The sequence below is a fragment of the Nanorana parkeri genome, unplaced genomic scaffold (genome assembly GCF_000935625.1).
Source record: "Nanorana parkeri isolate BGI_ZX_2015 unplaced genomic scaffold, ASM93562v1 scaffold456, whole genome shotgun sequence".
Classification (NCBI taxonomy): Eukaryota; Metazoa; Chordata; class Amphibia; order Anura; family Dicroglossidae; genus Nanorana; species Nanorana parkeri.
This window is the reverse complement of record NW_017306724.1, coordinates 577060-600531: the sequence shown is the minus strand read 5'-3', so window position 1 is coordinate 600531 and position 23472 is coordinate 577060. Positions and strand designations below refer to the sequence as shown.

Below are 23472 nucleotides of genomic sequence, written 5' to 3'. Positions count from 1 at the left end.
TATGCAGCCCCCGTCCTTCTCTATGGGACTACGCGGCCATACGCCCCCCATAAGCTCACCCACCCTCATCCGTGCGGGTGAGCGTACTCGTACGCTGACAGGATGGATCATGTCTGCGTCCGAGCGAGGAAGCGCGCACCCCTACGGACCTGTATTTGAGGTGAGCGTAGGGGGGCATACGGTCTCATAGTCTCATAGAGAAGGATGGGGGCTGCGTACTAATCACACGCAGCACCTGTCCTTCCCGGGAGCTGCTCGGTAGGGCCCTGAATGAGGGGCTAAAGCTCTGACCCAGCTAAACATAACTGAAGAAAAGTCCACAGCTGCAGATGTAGCAGCAAGCTTGTTTTAACTCCTTGAAGCCTGGGCATACCAGATATGTACAAAGGGGTTAAAAATGTAAATAATTCTAAATAAGTATTTATATCAGTGATGCACCGATACCCATACCAGTATCGGTGCCAATACTGAGCATTTGTACGAGTACTCGTATTCATGTGAATGCTTAGATACCAAAAATCGATACCGGTGCTTGCTGGTGACCTCTCAGCAGCCTTCTTGGGAATCACGTTGCGCCTATTTACAGCGCTTCCACTGGCCCACACATCTCCCCCTCTTGAGACCCTCCACACATCTCCCCCTCCTGGGACCCTCTGCACATCTCCCCCTCCTTAGACTCTCCACACATCTCCCCCTCCTGGGACCCTCTGCACATCTCCCCCTCCTTAGACCCTCTGCACGTCTCCCCCTCCTGAGGCCTTGTGCACATATCCCCCTCCTGAGACCCTCTGCACATCCCCCCCTCCTGAGACCCTCCACGCATCTCCCCCTCCTGAGACCCTCTGCACATCTCCCCCTCCTGGGACCCTCTGCACATCTCCCCCTTCTTAGACCCTCCACACATCTCCCCCCTCCTGAGACCCTCTGCACGTCTCCCCCTCCTGAGGCCTTGTGCACATATCCCCCTCCTGAGACCCTCTGCCCGAGACATCAGGCTACCTCCACAGAGCGGCAGCACAGACTATATACAGGTATGGTGCAGCAAAATTGCACCTGTACTCCAAAGCTACTTCAAAAATACTGCCTGATGTTTCTGTCCTGTGCTTTATTCTGCATTGCTGTATAATGTATTGCTGGGAATTGTACTTTATAGCTCTGATACCAAAAACTGATATCTGCGCTTACATTTTGTACATTGAAGCAGCTGCCTTAGGTCCTGCACTTGCTGGGGACATTGCGGCAGCCTTCTTGGGAACTGTGGGACCGATTCCCTTCATTCATCCTCCTAGGAAGTATCTCTAGGCCTGGTTCACACCTGGGCGTTTTGTAGCGCGTTCCTACGCTCTGCAAAACGCTCAAACACCGAAATCCCATTATTTCCTATGGGTATGGTTCACACTTAGGCGTATTACAGGCCGTATGAACGCGCTACAAAACGCCCTACGCCCAAAGAAGTACAGGAGCTTCTTTGGGGCATTTTTGTCGTGCGTTTCCATTGGGATACAGCCAAGTAGCCCTCGGAAACGCGCGTTTGTCACATGTTTTTTTTACAGCGAATCGCTGTAAAAACGCGCGTCACGAAATGCGCATATTCGATACGCCTAGGTGTGAACCCAGCCTAAACATCAATAATCCCGGAGACAGATGCAGCAGTATGACATCACAGAGACTGATCTGCCTGATAACAGAGACCAATACACTGCACTCAGATCCGCATAGCAAATTCAAGCGCAGTATGAAACATCTCTGCTTCCAGAAACTCTAACATTTACCCTTGTAAGGGGTATTTGTGTTTCTTTTGTCATTTTTTTATTGGTCATTTATTGATCAAATAAATAATTCCCCCCACTTGTTGCTTTTACATGACTAGAATGTTACATTCTGTGGTCATGAGAACATGAACCTTCTATGGCAGCTCTGTCCAGGCAGTTATAATAAGCTCTGCCTGTAAAATCTTTACATCCCTGTACAGCCAGTTGCTGCTCCCGTCAATGCCCGTGCTATATAGCTGCTTTATCTATTGAAGACCGAGACTCCGATCTTCTGAGCCTGCAGGCACTGCTCTTCAGATAGCCTTGCTTCATGAAACATGCCTGACCTGTGTCTGAATTCTGATTATCCTTAAAGTGTATGTAAACGCTGATCTTATTTTTACTCCTTTTGGTCTGTTAAATATACTACTGAAAGTGTTTTGTTATATCTTCACAATATGTGCAAATAAATCTGTTGACCCTGCTAGAAATCCAGCGAGTTCTGCAGCGAGATTCTCTCCTAGGGTAACCGCCATGTGCTGCCCCTCCCCATCAATCCCCCAACCAATACCAACACTTGCAATATTATAACTCTCGTTTTAGATTGCCTTGCTAGTGTCCTAATGACATTTCCCTTCACTTCCTGTCCTGAAGCCACAACAGGAAGTTGAAAAGGAAGTGGTGAAATCCCCTCTTAGTCCTGATGCGGTGACAACTGTAAATATTGAATCTTCCACCACTTCCTGTCACGGCAAAAATGGTCACGGGAACAAACAAAGAGGGTTGTTCTTAGCAGGCATGGTGCAGACAGCAATAAAAACCTGAAATAGAGAGCATGGGGCACTGCTCAGAGCTTCCGGCCTCCATGGTGAGCTCTGCAGTGATAAATGACGGTTACTAGGCAACGACCCTCAGCACCCGTCAACAAGAGAACAGGCCGAGGGCCCTCCTACTTCTGATCAGTGAGCACGATATAACCAACTGTTGTTGCCAGGAAGCTAAAAACAACTTTTATTGTTCCAGCACAACAGAGAACACTCTGCCCAGCTCCTCCCCTTATGCATTTTGAACCCCTACTGGGGCTTCATGGTAAAATCTGGCCAGTGGGGCTCATCCAAAAACGTTAAAACAGAATACTGTATATAAACACTGGAACATATAAACCGGGCATTATTGTGGTTTATATATGGCGGATAGAAAACTCTAATGAGCTAATATGTAATAAAATAAAATATTAACAGAGAGATAAGAAGTGCACTACAGATTTTAAGTATCTTGGTGGAAATGTCCCCCTTAACTGGACCAAAATACGGATGTGATGCTGAGCCATGAATCCCTCCCCTTATCACACACACATCGGTTGCTAGGACGTTGGCGATGCTTGCATCCTAGCAACCAATGAGGCTTGGCGTCCCTGGCCTGTGCCCTAGCAATTGATGGTGCTCTGCAGGCCACAATATCATTGGTCGCTGGGATACAGGCGGCTGCAAAGCATCCTTGATTGCTAGGACAGAAGCTGACACACGTAACCTAGCAACCAATTGCTCGGCTTGGTTCAAATTGTAAACAAGGGGAAATGTAATTTGTGTTTAGCGAGCCAAAATGGCACTTTTGGCATAATGCTGAAAGTGCCATGTTCTGGCTGATACAGCGGTGCATCCATTCTTTCTCTCCTCCCCGCTGGGCGCTGCTGTGTGTCCCAGCGGGGAGGAGAGAAACTGTCACAGGTGGCCGAGCGCTGTGGGAGGAGAGCACTGTGAGCGGCCGCGTCTCTCCTCCCCGCACCACTCAACCTCCTGTCACAGATCAGAGGAGAGCGGTGTGGGCGGAGACAGCTGTCATTGCTGTCACAGGAGGCTGAGCTCTCCTCCCGCACCGCTCGCTCAGACTCCTGTGACAGCCTAAACTCTACATCATAACCTAGATTTTAAATAAAAAATTGTGCGCCTTTCAGGATAAAGCATTACAGCCATGTTACTAATGGTGGAGCAGCATTGTCACCCTAGGACAGGACTACAGGACACCTCCCCTTCTCCTCTTCTCTATGACATAGGGAGAAATCGTGTGTTAGTGCACACAGAGGTTGCCGTGCGGCCCTATTGATTTCACTGGGGTTACATCTGCGTGGCAATCGCTAAAAAAAGGTACAAGTACCTTTTTTGCGACACACGATGTGCGGCTTCTTTAACCACGATCATGTCGAATAGCACAGGCGGATTGCCAGGCTGCCACGAATCGCCCACCACAGCCGGTTGCGCTGGCGGTGCCATTATTTTGTAATGTCCCCTTAGTTGCCCCGGGCGGATTGCACGGTTTCCCGCCACAACTAGGGTGCCATTAGAAAATAATGGCACCACCAGCGCAATCGGCTGTGTTGCGCGACTCCGTGACCGCTCAGCAATCCTCACAGTTTTTTGCATGATTGCTGCGTGGTCACAGATCGCCTAGGTGTGAACCTGGCTTGATGTGCTTGGTCAGCTTCAATGGGCTACACAGGTGACATTAGGGGCCCTCAGGCATTGTTGCGTATGCCAGAGTCAGAGCAATAATTCTGGGGCCAATATTCATGTTTCAAGGAGAACTATGGGGTTAGGGCTCGCACTATACTGAGCTTAGGGTGACAGGAGGACGCCCTAAGCTTGTATACTGAGACGCCGGAGCTGAAACGGATCCCGACAATTATGTCTGGAAACGCCCAGCTGCGTGAGTGACAGCTGGCTCTGCCTATTTAGAGGCAGAACCAGCTGTACCCGCCCTCTTCCCCGTCCGTTCCGCCAGTCAGCGCTGGAGGATCGGAGCGAGGAGGAGGGAATCCAGTCCCTCCGCTGTCACGGCTCTGTGCCGTGACAGGATCGAGAAGTGAGCGAACGCCGGTATGTGTGCGCTCACATCCCAATCTACTGAGCCGACCTGTGACCTGTTTCATTGCCACAGGTCGGCTAGAACTATGAGGATGAGTGTAAAGCACTCACCTCATAGTTCTCCTTTAACGCTAAACTGATGACCTGTACAGGCTTTTAAAGCGTCACTGATGGACAATCCGTTGTAGCGTAGTTTTTCACCATTTCATGGGCACACACAATTTTTAAGCTTGGCATGTTGGGTATTTATTTAATCGGCTCACCTTCATCTTTTACTTTTTGTTAAAAAATGTGTTTTCTAATAGCTAATGGGATCGTATCAACCATTATATCCGACTATAGTGACAAGAAAAAAATGGAAGGAGCAAGATGGAAACCTTTTTTCAAATGAACGAATCAATGAATGTGGTTTTCATACGGGGAAGCTTCATTCAGTTTTTAGGAATTAATATTAAAATGAAACAGGATTTTAAACAACATTCTACAAGGCATTATTGTCAAATGTTCTCACAAGTTTTACTCCTCCTCCAAAGAAACAACTAGAAAGCTAAGAATTATTATTTTTAAATGATTTTAGGTTCGCAGTGTGAGCGGGAACACATTACAAACATTTGCGCTCCATTAACTGCTTGAAGACCAGGTTTTTACACCCCCTTCCTGTCCAGGCCATTTTTCAGTATTCAGCGCTGCGGTACTTTGGCTGACGTTTATTCCGTCATGCAACGCTGTACTGAAATTCATTTTATACCATTTTTTGGGGACAGATAGAGCTTTCTTTTGGTGGTATTTAATCACCACTGCGGTATGATTTTACTATAATTAGGAAAAATACTGAAAGTTTTGGGGAAATTTTTTTTTTTTTTTTACATAATGTTAGGAAACATTTATTATTACCCAGTTTTTTGGTAAAATATAAAAGTCGGGGTCACGTCGGGCAAATAGATACCCAAAATTGGCCATAGGCGACACTTTAAAAGCTTTTACCGCTCATCAGTTTAGTGTTATCAGTGATTGATGGCCCTAGAATTATTGCTTGTCGTTTTTGCACGTATGCGCATGTTTGCATGCGTGTATGAATGGGAGGGGACTTGTAAAAAAATGTTTGTGTTTTTATTCTTTTTTATGTGTAATTTTGGGGGGGGGGAACTTTATTTTATTTTTTTCCTATTTTTTTTTCCACTAAACTTTATTGCTATCACATAGGGAGCTAATAAATGACATGCCCTTGCCGCGTTCTTGCAGCGGAGAGGGGACCAGAGGGAGCTCGTGTACCGATCTCCCTCTGATCATCGCTGCCTGTTTTTAAATATTGGGCATTTCCCGCTCGCGCGAGGGGGTGTGTCTGAGCGGACGTCTAAAGACGCCCGCTCAGATCTAGAGAGCTCCCGGTAGTTAATAAACAATTCACAGAGACATTCACATTGCAAATCCCTGAGAACGTTCATTCTGTGAATAGAGGCCAGTCCACCCTTGTGTGTGCTAGTGAGCTCTGTGTGTTTCCACAAATACACAGACACAGCAAGGCAATCCAATCAACTTCCTTCTGCTCCCTGATCCCCCCCTCCTCCTAGATGGATGACTGCTGAAGACTGCTCTGTCCCTTGTGATCTTGTACTGGACAGGACGTTCAGGGCTGCCGGGCTGAGAGAGTTGGAGCTGTTTAGAAACATGATAACTGTAAAATGTAAGGAAATACTTTGCCAGGCAATGTACATTTGTTTGATCTGGATTCATTATTTAAAAAAGTTTGAGGGTTTAATACTTCTTCAGCTGAACAAGCTGACGACAGACTCTGATTGGTTACACATTTGAACAGCAGCTCCAGATTCTGTCTGATCCAGTTTTAGTAAATTCCCCCATAATGTATTAATAAATACAATTAGCTAAGTACCAAAACTTGTCAACCTCCTGCGATCCCCTGCACAACGGCACAAAGACCGGCAGAGGATGGTAAGCCATGTCAGCCAATCAGGCTCCGCTGCAGGGCACATGTGTTGACAGGAGTAGAATGATGACCTTATCAACGTCATGTTCTTTCACTGTCCAATCAGCAAACTGGGGGTGTGTTCTCGACTGAGCTATGTTGCGGTGGAGGTTGATGGACTAGCAGGTGTGCCTGGATCACAAGACTGCCTGAACACAGTTATAAAACCACTGTCAGCTAAAAGAGTTCAGATCTCAGCTTTGGATTTAGCGAGTTGTGTAGAAGTGTGATTCCAGGCCACCTTTTTTATGTTAGCTTTGGAGGACCTAACGTAAGTTCCTTCAGGAGGGAGGAAAGGTTTGAACTCCTCTCCCGTCTGAAGATATCTCATCTTAGTTTGTATTGGGACCGCTCCTCATTTCTGATCATGTGATCTCTGTGATTTACGCTCTGTGCTGTCCTCTAAGCCAGTGGTCGCCAACCGGTGGTCCGAGAGAAAATTTACCTCCTGCACGACCTCTGATGTCGTGCAGGCTGGGCCATCATTGAAGCGGCACGGAGGCTCCGGGGCTGCCTCTCACTGACTCAAGCAGCGGCTGTCACAAGGAATGCGCGGCTCTCAGTACAGTGCGGGCTCTGCAGGAGGCGGGGCATCTCGTCAGTACCCGGACTCAGCAGGCTGCGGGACACGGACGAAGTGGGGAGAAGCCCGGTAATAGTGGCTCAGTTTGAGGGAAGGGGAGGCACAGGGGTCGTTGGGGGCAGTGCTGAAGCTAGGGCGGGCGCCGCCGGCAGGGCCAGTGGCAGATTCAATAGGGGGGAAACAATTAATATTATCACTGGGCCAGGGCGGGTGGCACCGCTCCCTCCTTCCACCAGCACTGCCACATCTCATATGTAAATATATTGTCATATGTGTGTGTGTGTGTGTGTGTGTGTGTGTGTGTGTCTGTGTGTCTGTGTGTCTGTGTGTGAGAATATACTTATATATTATGTAACAAAACAAAAAAATGAGAATATATATATATTTTTAAAAAATTCGTATTAGTGGTCCGCAGGATTTAAAATTATGACTTGAGTGGTCCATGAGGTCCGAAAAGTTGGCGACCGCTGGTCTATGCGATCCAGAGATCTAACATCAAATGCCAATTACATGCCATACTCCCAGAGGGCTTACCGGTGACAGTGTCCACCGTACTGAAAGACACCATGGATGGTGTGGGCTCCTTCGGCGCAAGCTGTGGGAGAGTCAAGGGTGGCGCGGCCCCCACAGGAGGGAAGTACGAAATCTGAAGGGTCAGCGTTGCCTGTGACAAAACAAAATAAAGTCTTAATATATTACTGGCGGTAATTTTATTTCTCTTAGAAAGTTTTTTTTAATCATAAACCTGACTGTGAACAATCTAGAGGAAAATGGTATCAACTAGGGATGTCCCGATGCCACTTTTTTAAGTCCAAGTACAAATACTTTCCCTCAGGTACTTGCCGATACCAATTACCGATACTTTTTCCTAAAGGGACATTTTTTCTAAAACAATACAGACTAATGACTTTAGGACAGTTTCTCACCAAGGCTAAATGCAGATGTCACCAGAGCAGAATACATGTCACCAGAACTGAATACATGTCCCTAGAGCAGAATACATGTCACCTAAGCAGAATACATATCACCAGGCTGCGTGCCAACCTCACCCGGACGACATATAGATCTCTGCAGGGCTCTGCGGGCAGTGCCTATGCTGTGGAGAGTGCCGGTGTCCGGGACTGTACTGTGCTGTTTGGGGCTGTCCATGGCTGTGCCTGCGCAGGGAAGGAGGAGATATAGAACCAGACAGGCACTGTCATGGACAGCTACTTGCAGGTCCCCAGCAGGCTAGCGAAGTCCCCACAAGCACGGGAACTCGGAGAGCCACTGCGGTTCAAAAATTTAAAGGGACGGAATCGGCCTTAAGAATCGGGGCATTTTCACGAGTACAAGTACTCGTGAAAATGCCTGATATGGGCCCAGATACCGATACTAGTATCGGCATCGGGACATCCCTAGTATCAACATATAGGCAGCTACAAACAAGTATGGTAAAGGAAGGACACTGAGGGGAATTTATCAAAACTGGAGCAGACAAAATGGAGCTGTGCATGGCAACCAATCAGCTTCTCTCTTCAGTTTGTTCAGTTAAACTTTAAAAATGAAACAGAGAAGCTGATTGGTTGCCATGCACAGTTGCTCCAGATTTTGTCTGCTCCAGTTTTGATAAATTCCCCTTTATGTATGTAAGTGTGAAACGGCTAAAATTTGACTACACCCAAAACCTGTTTCTGGTTCTGGATAGGGCAGGGAAGGGTTAAGCTCCCCATACAGATTACAATCTTACTATACAATCTCTGTACAATAAACTATGAAGATCGGCCTAAACTATCCAATCATCTTGTTTCCAGTCAGGTAGAACATTGATCTAGATGCTGGTTGGTACATCGGAAGGAGTTTGTATAGATTGTATAGATTGGAAGGAGTCTGTATAGATTGTATAGATTGGAAGGAGTTTGTATAGATTGGAAGGAGTCTGTATAGATTGTATAGATTGGAAGGAGTCTGTATAGATTGGAAGGAGTCTGTATAGATTGGAAGGAGTCTGTATAGATTGTATAGATTGGAAGGAGTCTGTATAGATTGGAAGGAGTCTGTATAGATTGGAAGGAGTTTGTAGAGATTGGAAGGAGTCTGTATAGATTGTATAGATTGGAAGGAGTCTGTATAGATTGTATAGATTGGAAGGAGTCTGTATAGATTGTATAGATTGGAAGGAGTCTGTATAGATTGTATAGATTGGAAGGAGTTTGTAGAGATTGGAAGGAGTCTGTATAGATTGTATAGATTGGAAGGAGTCTGTATAGATTGTATAGATTGGAAGGAGTCTGTATAGATTGTATAGATTGGAAGGAGTCTGTATAGATTGTATAGATTGGAAGGAGTCTGTATAGATTGGAAGGAGTCTGTATAGATTGGAAGGAGTCTGTATAGATTGGAAGGAGTCTGTATAGATTGGAAGGAGTCTGTAAAGATTGTATAGATTAGAAGGAGTCTGTATAGATTGTCACCAAGAAAGAAAGTGACGGGAAACCCAAAATGTTCATATTCTCATCTGAACGTCACTAAAAGGACATCTTCTATTGGGGACATCTCTTCTGGTTACAGAATGATATTTTTAGGGATATCCACCTACTTCCTGTTGTCCCTCTGGACAGGAAGTGCTGGGACATCTCCCTGATAGGGACAAGTACAGCAGTAAAAACCTAACAGACCATAGTCACCAAGTGAGGGTAAACCCAAAAGGTTTACTCATTGGAACATGACTAAAAGGATATCTTCCATTGGGAGCATCTCTTTGGGTTACAGAATGTATATAGAATAGCGATATTCACCTACTTCCTGTTGTCTCTATGGATGGGAAGTGCTGGGAAATCTCCCTGATAGGGACATAGACAGTACTAAAAGTCCAACAGACCTTAGTCACCAAGGAAGGATAAACCCAAAATGTCCATCTTCTCATAGGAACAGAACTAGAAGGATTTCTCTAGTTGGGGACATCTATTCTGGTTAGAAAATTGATATTTTTAGGGATATCCACCTACTTCCTGTTGTACCTTTGTACTGGAAGTGCTGGGAAATCTCCCTAGTAGGGACATGAACAGCAGTGCAGGGATTCTAACCCTTCCCAAATGAAAGAAAGTGTTGGCTGGAGTTACACTTTAAGTGTGCAAGCATTAGAGAACATCTCTGTGCCTCTAATTTGTGCAGTTATGGTCATGAGCCTAATGCTGGCCCTAAACTGCTTGAATTTTTTGACTCAGCAGGAGCAGTGTATGACTGAGTCCTGCACATTCATATATACAGTGTTTGGCCCTGTTGGCACCCCACTATTCGTCAAAAGTCCATTTTTTTATTGACTTTTAGCTTAAGAGCCAGTCCACAAATCTCAGCTGAACAGTGACTGCAGGGCGCAGTGATGTCATTGACCTTGTATGGCCACATGACCTTATTTTGGTGACATTGACCCAATAGGACCATGTGGCCACTTTGGTGTTCAGAGGAGCTCATGAGTGGACTGGGATCAGCACGAACCCGAGTTCATCCTCAGTGAAGAGATTGAGCTATTCAGGGCTGTCCCTAAGGTATTAATTGCCTGAGGTGATGTTGTTCTGGGGAAGTGGCGGCGCTGGACCGCGTCCCACCCAGCTCACTGACATCTCCAGGAGCTTGGCTGGATGCAAACCAGAGCATCCCACCCAGCTCCTGGCAACCAGTGACGTCATTGAGCTGGGCAGGAAGCCGCACAGAGCATTACTGGTTGCTAAGAACTTTTAGCAACCTGGGACGCTGTGGCCACCCCCTGCTGCCACCACCTGGCCACCCCCCTAATTAGAAGCCACCAGAGGCAACTTTCTCAATATAGGGATGGCCCTGAAGCTATTGTTTGACTTGACTGGGGAAGATGGTTGATTTAAGTGACTATGACTGTGGATTAACTGTTGGTGGCAGATGTGGCGTTTTCAGCATTTCAAAAACTTCTAACCTCTTGAAAGTTCAATACCCTCAGACTATCTCAGCAGCTCACCGTTAGTTAAAGGTGCATGTATGGATAAACTATTCTGACCTCACCAAGACACATCGCTTGCCTCATCTGTGAAGAGGAAATAGGAAGTCTCCCGGCGGCTTGTTGTATACACTGTGAAAACATCTAAATATACACCTATTGCTGTGTTATTGTCTCAGCGATGGAATTACAGCCTCTCAGCTACTCTAAATATAGAAATATGGGACACTCCTGAACACGAACCTGAACTATATTTTGTAGTGTTAATAATGTAGCTTCCTGGTGCCCAACCCACCGCCCCAGTGCTGCATGAGGCCCTTTGGTGCTCATTGTATGCTTCCCATGCACTTTTTAATCAATACAGTCCTCAGCATGACACACTATCTGGGCAATGTGCTATCAGTCATTTTGTGGGCAGCATTGACATTGTGGATGAGTGCAGTGGTGATACAGTTTCCTACAGCAGCCATGTCATAGCGAGAGGAGGAAGTTCATGGGAAGGGGTTGTGGACATCATGCCAATGTGACTCATGGATGTGGTATTGCGTGACACTTCATCTGTGCTATGGACTACAGCTCTGGGGGATGGAGGGTTTAGTGCATGCCTGATGTACTGTATTTGAGCTTATTAGACAGACTTTAAAAAAGGGAGCAAATAAGAGAAGTTCATTGTTAAGATGATCATACACGGCTCACATTTTGGCAAATTCCAGCTCAATTGGCTGAAATTTGAATCATAGGTGGGATCCGTTGGCACCACCCAGTTCAACATTCATGGACTTCATGGAAATCTATATATTTGTGTACAACAGTTTGAACTCAGAGTTTGAAAAAGACAGCACAAAAGCTACGCTCACTGCTAAGTTGGCTACACGAGACTCAAATTTTATCCAGTCAAGCAAAATCTAAGCCGTGGGTGGCCCTGTTGGCAGTGCCCAGCTCAACTAACATCAATTGGAAAATTAAGATAGCTGGGAAGAAAATTATCAGCTGAACAGCGACTGCATCCTATCATATGCAGCCCCTGTTCAGGTATTCAGACTTATATCATTGTTTTTTAGCTTTATTTATTGTTCGTTGCTTAGGAATCTGTCGGATTTCTCTTCTCCAACCCATGGGCTGAACGAGAGAGGTCTATGCATGTATGGCTAGCCTTCGGGTTTACATACACTAATATAGTAATAAGGGTGAATACCATACAATGTGTACAATATAGCAAGAGATATGACTTCCAGTATATGCAAAATGTCTTCACTTTAAATATAAATGAACGCTGAAGTTTACATAGTAACAATATAGAGTCACTCAAGTCCTGCCGAAGAATCTGCTGACTAGCGCAAACATCACATTCCATGGCTAGAAATGGAAACACAACACACGTTTGGCAGAGAGTCTTCCCAGCTGCCTGGTCTCTCTGTGATAGATATATACTGTATATATATTCTCACCGGCCACTTTATTAGGTACACCTTGCTAGTACCGGGTTGGACCCCCTTTTGCCTTCAGGACTGCCTTCATTCTTCATGGCATAGATTCAAAAAGGTGATGGAAACATTCCTCAGAGATTTTGGTCCATATTGACATGATAACATCACGGGCCCAAAGTGTGCCAAGAAAATATCCCCCCCACCATTACACCACCACCAGCCTGAACCGTTGATACAAGGCAGCATGGACCCATGCTTTCATGTTATTTACACCAAATTCTGACCCGACCATCTGAATGTTGCAGCTGAAATGGAGACTCATCAGAGCAGGCAACATTTTTCCAATCTTCTATTGGCCAATTTTGGTGAGCCTGTGTGAATTGTAGCCTCCGTTTCCTGTTCTTAGCTGACAGGAGTGGCACCCGGAGTGGTCTTCTGCTGCTGTAGCCCATCTGATTCAAGGTTTCAATGTGTTGTGCGTTCAGAGAAGGTATTCTGCAGACCTCGGATGTAGCGAGTGGTTATTTGAGTTACTGTTGCCTTTCTATCATCTCAAACCAGTCTACCCATTCTCCTCTGACCTCTGACATTGACAAGGTATTTTCATCCACACAACTGCCGCTCACTGGATATTTTCTCTTTTTCGGACCATTCTCTGTAAACCCGAGAGATGGTTCTATGTGAAAATCCCAGTAGATCAGCAGTATCTGAAATACTCAGACCAGCCTGTCTGGCACCAACAACGATGCCACGTTCAAGATCACTTAAATCCCTTTTCTTCCCCATTCTGATGCTCGGTTTGAACTTCAGCAAGTTGTCTTTACCATATCTAGATGCCTAAATGCATTGAGTTGCTGCCATGTGATTGGCTGATTAACAATTTGTGTTACCAAGCAAATGAACGGGTGTAATAAAGTGGCCAGTAAGTGAGTGTCTGTGTGTGTGTGTGTATATACACTGAGTGGCCAGATGATTATGACCACCCCATCAGTACTTTGTTGGGCCGCCTCGTGACTCCACGAGATGTTTGGACCTCCCAACTACCTGAGATGGGAAAGAAGGACACCTATTAGGGGAAAATGTTTAGAAAAGAGAGGCATCCTTGCCTTATGTCTGGCCGTGTAGACCATGAAGTTTGTGGTCTACATGGCCTACACAGTATGAGAGCATTATAAATATTTGAAAATGTGAAATAACGCAATTTCTTATACAGACCTTTTTATCAGATGTACAAGGGGGGCATCTGTAGTGGAAGAAGGGACAGTGAAACTTGGTTTTAAAAATGGAGACTCTTACTTCAAAAGCAGACACAGATCAGCCCCTGCTACAGCCTCTCACCTTTATGACTTTCTATAAAGTTATAGTGTTGCTGCCTGATTACTGGGGTAGAGGAGACTGAGGAAATGCTTCGTCCTGCCTGCAGAAGACTAACTGCATCGTCTCAGCCTCGGCAAAGTCAACAATTCTTGGAAGATAGTACCACCACAAAAGTCTTGTTTGTCCTTAAATAATATATGTACTCTATGACTTCTGTATCAAAGGTGATAGCAAAGACAGAGAAGTGTTCAGTTGCTCAGCTACTGCTGAGTTAACAAACCACTGCTGAACGCTGTGCTGCAACTCAGACCTTAATACATCTTTTTTACATTTATTTTATTTAATTTATCTTTTTTTAAACTTTTTTTTTTTTTTACTTAATTGCTATCACATAGAGGGGATCACAAGCCCCCTATGTGATAGCATACTGGTGGTCACGGATTCTCTTTAGGGTGACATTAGGGGTCAGTTTGACCTCTAGTGTCACCTTTCAACTCCCAAAAAATTATTGGCGTGCATATCGCGCTCCAATAGCTTATTGCCCGGCTTCTGCAGCCAGGCAATGACAGCTGAGGGATGGAAGTGATGCAATGACAGCTGAGGGACGCAAGTGATGCAATGACAGCTGAGGGACGGAAGTGATGCAATCAGCGTCGCTTCTGGTCCCATTCAGCAAGTAGAACGGTGAACCGATGATCGCCGGTCTCCTTCCCCGCAGTTTAGCAAGGGTTATCTCTACTGATAAGTAAATTTTTCTGTAAAAAGGTGAGCTAACCCTTTAAGCTAACTCTCTAAATGCTCCAATCAGAAATGTAAAAATCCTTGCCACCTATAAAACTAACATATTGTAAACTCTGGTATATTCCTGTCTGTAGTGGCAGCAAGTGTTGCACATTTTTAGTTGTCAGATCTGCTATAGCAGACCCTGCGAATGGTGCACATTTCCATTAAAACACACGGTGGCGGCTACTGTTTGCTGTGTAAAGAGAAAACTGTGATGTTAACTGACCCCAGTGACACTTACTTTGAGTCTGCTGGTGCATAGATTGTCTTCCTGTGAACTGTAAAAAGAGAGCACAATCCTCACATTCTGGTGACAGTGGAGGGATCTGAGACTGCCACCATCACACTAGTAATTTTTGCAGCATCATTGATCACCGGGTGCTCCGGGCCCATACTGGTAGGACTGCCTAGTTTACAGCAGGTTTATAAAGTTTGTTCCTCTCTTCTACTACTCACCCCGGTACTCTGCTTCTTGTTGTCCAACAGGGGAGGATTAAAGGTGGCGGTCAGGTTGTTAGAATTAAATAAGTCCCGTAGCTGCACTCTGGTGTCACCCAGGAAACTGGAAGAGAAAATAATGAAATAAATTACTAAGCAGAAATATTAAAACCTAACTCCAGCCATTTTTTTTTAATTATTAATCTTGAATATAGTGAGAAAGAGTTAAAAATTCTGACAATTTGAATTTCTGCATGTGACCTTATTATTGAAATTGTCCCTACTTCCTGTTTCTGTGGTACCCATATAAGAAATAATGGAAGCAGTTGCCATCTGGGTATAAAGGCATGGACAGCAATGAAACTGGAATGCCAAAGTGGCCTAGCCAGGAAACACGTGGAACATTTAATTTTTGGAATACCAACCTCACTGATTGGTATTCCAGGGAGCACATAGTTGCCCAACCTCACTGATTGGTATTCCAGGGAGCACATAGTTACCCAACCTCACTGATTGGTATTCCAGGGAGGACATAGTTACCCAACCTCACTGATTGGGTAACTATGTCCTCTCTTCCTCAGGGTCAGCAATCACATTGGCTTATTGTATCACTTTATATCTTTACCAGCTCTTTCTCTATATAGTATTGAAATACATCTTTTGCTATATTGGATGCATTTGAGAGGTTATACTCTGTTCTATATGTGCTGTGTTAATCTCTACCAGTGATCTTATTTATTTCAGCTAGCTGGGAGCCCCTCTTTTCATCCATGGTTGTTGTCAGTGCCATACGGGCACCTGTACCCTCCTCAGTCCTCTTAGGATCCACATGTCTAGAATCAAGATTAAGTTTCTAAACTTTACTTTCCCTCTATGTAGATATTGGATGCACATACAGATCTGTTCTTTTAAAACTTAGCCAAGGTTCCCGTGTATTTGCAAATGTGTCATCTTTATCTTGTTGCAAAAAAAAATTGTTCAAGTCTCAAATTCCATTCATTCCTGTTGCCCAGTCCTTGCCCAAAGGGGCTTTCATTGCTGAAGTACTGTTTAACGGGCCATGTTAACCATATGTGCGAATACTGAAACTTTATAACACAGCAGTTTTCTGGAGTGTCTTAATATTATTCAGTATTTTTATAGTGCCAACAATGTTTGCACTGCTTCACAAAATAAAGGGAGACAATACAGATACAATAAAATTAAATACTGGATGGCTAGAAGGGCCCTGTAAGTGAGAGCTTACAATCTAAAAGGGAAGGGCAAGTGATACAAAAGGTAATACCTGTGTGGGGATGAGTTGTTCGAGAATTTCATTTGTTAGGTGGAGGCAGGAGAGGCTTCCCTGGATAGCCTAAAGGTGGACAGAGTTAGAGATAGCCATACAGGTTGGGGTAGTGAGTTCTAGAAGATGAAAGAAACTCTGGAGAAGTCCTGAAAGTGAGCATGGGAGGAGGTGATGGGGGATAAGAGAGTAGGCGCTCCTTGGAGGAGTGAAGAGGACCGTTCAGGTGCTTTCTTAGACGATGCTGGTGATGTAGATGGCGGCAGAGTTGTGGATTGTATGTTTTTGTTAGTATGTTGAATTTTATTTGCTGGGGGATTGGTAGTCAGTAGAGGGAGAGCAGGGCGGCAGACACTTATTTGGTAAGGTGCTTTAGTCTGGCAGCAGAATTATAGGGGGATAGCCTGTGTAGAGATAGGCCAATGTAAGAGAGGTTGCAATAGTCAAGGCGAGAGATAACAAGGGAGTGAATCAGTAACTTTGTAGTGTCATTGGTTAATAAGCGACGGATTTTGGAAATGTTATGGAGATGGAGTTGAAGGTGGCAAGATTTTGACAGAGGTTGGACAAGAGGTCAGAGTCCAGGATTACACCTAGCACCCTGGAATACCCATGACTTACTGTGCTGACAGGAATAAGAGTTTAAGCTGACTAGAAAAATCTGTATGCATATAGAATCATTAAATTTTCAGATTGTAATTTTTCAAACTGATTTGCTCATCACAAATGGCCGGCAGAAGAAGTGAGGGGGGAAATCGCTCCAATTGGGACAGAGTCAGAAGCAAAAATCTGACCCTTCCTTGCTTTATGCTAAACTAAAAAGAAACATTTGGGCTAGAGCCTATTACATTTCTATTAATTATGCAGAATAAAGGGGTGTTTTATGATACAGATGATCGGTGTTAAAGAGGCAAGAACTATGGGGGGAAATATGTCCAAGTCTTCAGCACCCCGGACAGTCCTGGAGAGTCTGGCCCCCGTATCAAGTGTATACGCTTTCAGCACCGTATGGGGATCCTAAGAGGATTCAAGAAAACACTGGAGATGGAAGAATCCAACACTTTGTCTGGCAAACAAACGCCATAACGAGAAATATATTTATAGTCTGGGTGTGAATAGATCAATGGTCCACTCCATACATGGACTGTCCTCTTCTTCCCGAGGAACAAACACAGGAAATAGATGGAGGAAACCTTGATGACTGCTGTGAGTGATGGAAAGGGAAAGAGACTCCCCACCTCTTATAAACACTGTTCTAGGGAAAAAAAACATCTTATCTCTCCACTATTTTTATAGACAGCCAGGGACACAAATAAAATTTTTCCAGCACACAATGTAGTCCAGCTGGGCTCCACTCACCGGAACACCAGAGAAATTCCAGAGAAATGGACTGATAGAGAGAGATAGAAAGACAGAGGGACTGTATAGACAGATACAGTAGATAGATAGATAGATAGATAGATAGATAGATAGATAGATAGATAGATAGATAGATAGATAGATAGATAGATAGATAGATAGATAGATGTAAGAGCACTGGCAGTCACAGTGTTGATGTGGTTATTGATACGAGGAGAGCCAGGGTTGGCAAGGAAAGGGTACCAGTAGGCCCAAGTATCCAGTTAGAGTCAGTTGAGCTTGCTTCACAAAGAGGAGTGCCTGGTGTCAGGCAGGGTCCTTGCGTGTAAGTCAGTGCTGTTACGGAAGCAGATGAAATAGATGTGTGACCAGGCCTGTCTGTGCTGGACTGACATTGAGCTAGTAAGAGTGAAGGTCCAGATCCCTCTAGTAAGAACAGCTGTGTGAGCTCTAGATCCCTCTGGAAAGGCGGGGCTGCCTGAGAGCAGTGTGTGCAAGCTACGTTATGTTTGCAATGCCATTTAAAGCACTTTTTATGTTGACTTTTGCTCATGGCCACTAATAAATAAGGCTTTGTTTAATACTTGCGGTGTCCTACGCGCTTGTTTTAAGCCTAAATTTCCCCATTTCTTACAATTAATATATACCTAGATAGATAGAACACAAGGATTCCAGATATTGATCTTTCTCCCTTCTCAGGATGAGATCCATTTCAGATTGATGAAATGTACATTCTGCTTATTGTGTGGTTAGCCAGAGGAGCCTCTGTTATAATAGATATATAGAAGTTCAGTTTTCCGGGTTGTGATCGATGGAGACAAAACTCAGAATGGTCCATACAAGATGTGAATTCACAGCAGCATACTGAAAAGTATTATGTGCTATATCCATTATTTTCTACGTATCCATTACAACTCTCCACACTATGGATAATGTCTGGAATGAGGGATTAGAAGAGTGGACCGTGGAAATGAAGCTTCTCCATTGGACTGTCAGTGAGCAGTTGGCGAATCATGGGTAGGAGAAGGGCTTCATAGACCTTTCAATCAGGTTAAGTTATATGTGCATATTATATGGTGCCCCTTGGTGGGCTCCATCTCTCTTCTTGATGTATCAGCAATCAGATTAAAATTCTCTAAGCAGGTGTAAATCTGATTGGTGGCTAAAAACATCTTCTGACACCTTAATACATCAGTCTTTCTATATGGGAGGGACAGCAAGGAACGGCAGTGGGCATGTTTGGGAATATAAAATATGGGGTTAAAGCTAGAGCTTTCCTTTAAGAAAACATTTTCTGGATTTCTTACAACGAATTCCATGAACAAGCTGAGTTCACAGGAACTCAGGAAGCTGAAAGTTTACAGTAAACGCCGCGATGGCTATGATATCAATGTTGTTCCGACTTAGAATAGAAGGCAATTAGAAAAATACCAAGACAATGGAAAGGATATATCAGCTGTGAGATCTGACAGCGCTGAATGAAATAAACTTCAGGGATAACAAACAGGGAAAGAAAATAGCCCCATGCAAGTGGGTAGAAAAACATCTGCTATCCTGCACACTTGGAGAAACAGTGTATGCAGGGCCTGGTAGGAACTGAGCCTGCCCATTCTTGTTAATGGCTTCCCCAAGCAGGCGCCTCCGTACATGGCAGCTAACCCTTGCTGAACCAGCACTGCTTCCTCTTCCACCATTTCCATTGAAATCATCTCAGGAGACACCACTGAACTGAATCTCGTACCGGATTGCATCTAGTTGCCAGTAATGTCTGTTCTCAGGTTCTATCCATCTACTGTTGCTCTTAGGGAAGAAGCATGGACAGCATGGGGTTGTTGAATCAATAGAGTAATGCTGAATCTGGATACAATGAATTATAATAAACTAAAAATAAAGCTAAATTAAGTGACATTGTGACTTCAAAACATTTGCAATCTTCTTTGGATGGAATCAGCAGTTTATGATTGGTTGACAATACTTGTAGCCATGGACTGCTGCTTAAAAAGCTGTCCCTGCTTGAACGAGACATGGTGAGCCCACAAGGGACAGGCGGGTCACAGCCTGCTGACGGAAATCTAATGTAGAGATAAAAATAGGACGCAGGAAGTGGACATTGGCCGGATGAGTTCCTAAGAAAGAGACGGAATGGAAGGGTCATTACTCAGCAGACTATTAGGCTGGCCCATACATGTAGCAATAAACAAGCAATCATAAATTAGATTATTTCCGACAATATTTTGCACAAAAGTGATTGTGTGACACGCACACACAAAACAAATTTGCTTGAGTTTTGAATAGATTTTCGGCAAGCTCTAATCCTTTGATTTCCATGAAAACAGTTTATTAACCAAAACTTTCCAAGTAATGTAATCAATATCTGATTCCATCATTTCCCTGGATCAATCTATATTACACAATGATATGTAGTGATGTGTATTGTTATATGTATAGTCTACATAAGGTTGAATTTTGCAGATGTTTATTAAATGCTTATGAAATGCCTATGCGCTATGTGCCCGCTACATGGAGTGCTTTTCAGACTGCTGGAATTAAAACATGCATATGTGTACAAATGTAGAGTGTAAAGCTGACTGTGTGACCTTTCAGCAGTCACCCCCTATTCGGTAGCTTGTTTTAAGCCTTGGAATCCTGCAAGGGGCACCCCAGAACCTACGAGCAGTTTCTAGATGGAAGTGGTGAGAAACCATACTTCACGTGTTAGGTTTTTTTACACACAATGCAAGCCTACCAGAGGAATGTATTTCTTTCAAGAGGACATAACACAGTACTGCACCAAGGCCGAGGATATTATAGGCCATTGAAACACTGCAACCCTAACAGTTGGTCAGATGAAGTAATGGGGAGACTCATACACTGATCTCAACTCCATGTCCTACAGGCAAAAGTCCAATACTCCTTCCCCATGGTGCCATTTAACATCTTCTTCCCCCAGGTATAGGCCGTATTGATTTTGTTCTACAAGACAGAGTCCCAGTTATCATATTTCTTGAGGAGTTTGCTAAACATCTTCAAAGTTCAAACTTATACTGTATGTTTCACAAGTCCACATATCCAAATAAATGGTGGTAATACATAGCATCCTCAAACAAATCTGCAAAGGTTTGATTTCTCGGTGCTGGTTCTGCATTAGCAGGCAAGCAGTGGTACTCTCACATTATTGCCCTCATATGAGCCAGGTGACTCAGTCACATCTCACCTTGTTCTGACCATACCCGAGCTCCAGTATCTTACATCCCACTGTTTTCCCCCATAGGGTACAATCTGCATGTCTCTCTTGGGCCATCACAATGACGACTGATTCCAACTCACTGCATGCCACCCCACTACCTAGGAGGACCGAAAACCGATAAACGCTAAAAAAGGGAAACTTACACCCTGTGACACTTAGACCAATAACTTTACATGGAAACGTAATAATAAATAAAAGCACATTACCGGTTTCTCCCCATCGTCTCATGGTCCTTGACGACAGCATGGAGCTCAGCATTTGAATCCAGAGGAACGCCTTTAAGGTCCCACTCGAAGCCCTGCGGAAAACCAGTGAAAAAAACCAAACTGTATTCAAAGTTTCCAAACATTCCTCTTCCTGACACAAGCTCTGCCATCATAAATTGACTAAATTTATTGGCCTTATTCAATAAGAAGTTTTGATTCCTAAGTGTAAGTCTGGTGGATATGTGGTAGCGCTGGACAAAAGGGATGCAAATTGGTTTTAACGTAAATCTAAAATACATTTTCCTTGAAGGAGGTACACCCACGATGAAAGTGTGTTGCATGTAGACGTGGTTCCATTCATAGGCTGCTGCTCTCTGATCACTTTACAAGAATCACCCATCATACAATCAAATGCTGGATATGTGGTTAGGAGCGCCTAGTACAAACCGCCACCTCACTTCAAAAATATTTATTGCAAAAGAACAGCGGATACAGCCAATGTATTTTGGGTGAAAGGCCACCCCCTTCTTCAGGGCTTGGACAACGATTTGTGAAAGAATCAAGACAGAATACATTAAAATGCCTGGAATAAGGCTAAAACAGGGCTGAGAATGTCAACATATCCTGATACAAATGAGGGCAGCTAACTGGATCAAGGCTAAAATGGGGTTAAGAACAACAGCACATCCTGATAACAATGGGGCAGTTGATGGGATAAAGGCTAAAATGGGGCTAAGAACAACAGTGTTTCCTGATAACGAGGGCTACCAATAGTTGGTTTCCCTCATTTTTATCCAGGATACGCTGATGATCTCAGCCCCATTTTATACTTAATCTAAGCGTTTTAGTGTACACTATCTTGAATCTTTCACAAATCGTTGTTCAAACCCAAGAAGTAAGAGGCCTTTGCCCCTGAAACATTTTGGCTGTACCTGATGTTCTTGGTTAATATTTTAAACAAATTTCCAAGCAAGATGACCATCTGTACTAGGCTCTCCTAACCAAATATCTGGTTCTTAAGTGTATTAACCCCTAGTAACCGATCAGAATTTACTGAAGTCAGATCAGTACAATATGAGTTTTAAATGGCTGCTGTGGGTTATTGACTTTAAGAATTAGCAATTAAATTGAATAAGGCCCATGCAATGCTTGCGACGCTCATGTAAAGAGAGCACTGGCCTGCTCTCTCGCTGGGTAAGCAAACATGGTATCACTTTGCCAATGCTCCTTCTATGGCAAGCTAAATTCTTCAACATTTCAGCCAGTGAGATTGTGATTCCATAGGAGCAAGAGTAATCTCTTTGAAGGAGAATTATGGAGAGAGTCAAATACACACTTCCCCATAATTAGAGTCGATGTGTGACACTGAAGCTGTCACACATCAGCTCTATAGATCGGGAAATGAGCAATCCCATACCACTGATCGCTCAGCTCCCGATCCTCTCCCTGCAGATAGTGGTGACTATCAGTGACTGCTACCCTCAGGGATTCCCTCCTCCCCTCTCCGATCCTCCAGCACTGAGTGGAGGGACAGACGGGGAGGGGGCGGGTACAGCTGTCAATCAGCCAGTAGGGTGGATCTTGACAATATTGTTGGGATCCGTCCCGGCTGCAGAGGAGCTCTGCCCTGTCAGCATATAGCGGGCAATAGCCCGCTATGTGCTGAGTTTTGGGTCACAGGAGGACATAGTATATGTCCCCCTTTTGATTCTTAAGTGAACTATGGCCAAAAAAGGCTGTGCCATAGTTCTCTTTCAATGGTCCTGTAGGTGGCCGGCAAAAGTACAATACAAAAATGCCACAGAACTTAATCAGTCTACTGAGCACAGAAAACCTAATAAGACTGTTTCAATTATGTAGATTTAAAACATATTTTTGTTGCATTCAGTTACGAATATATGTGCACTGCTGGGCCAGTACAAATCTCCAGATATGGTATAGCTGCAGATCGTGGGGCCCCATAGCAAAATATTGATGGGGTCCCCTGGCAACCTTTCTCTGTGGTTAGCTGTGTCAGGACATGTCTCTGAACCGTAACATATAGTATGTCTATAACAAGTGTTGTAGTAGCAATAATAAAAACCATCACATGACATAATTGTTAATGGCCCTGCACACAAATATTGTATATCCTTAATATAAACTTCTATAAAGAAGTAGTCTCACCTTGTATTATTTTTCACAGCTCGGTCATCTAACTCCCCCAGTATATGTTGCTTTCCATCCCATGCTTCTGTGTCCAGTAGAAGCTGAGATCGGGACAGTGATAGCACCCCCCACCT

The 23472-nt window shown here is 44.3% G+C and overlaps 1 protein-coding gene across 1 annotated transcript in view; it reads right to left on the bottom strand.

Moving 5' to 3' along the window:
* DYSF (dysferlin) overlaps positions 1-23472 on the bottom strand; it is a 171685-nt gene that overhangs the window by 112800 nt on the left and 35413 nt on the right. The window contains exons 3-5 of the mRNA XM_018560469.1: positions 21191-21282; positions 15112-15217; positions 7714-7843 (exon numbers count right to left, since the gene is read on the bottom strand). Of these exons, the coding sequence (XP_018415971.1) occupies positions 7714-7843; positions 15112-15217; positions 21191-21282 (328 nt within the window). The remainder of the gene's footprint in view (positions 1-7713; positions 7844-15111; positions 15218-21190; positions 21283-23472) is intronic.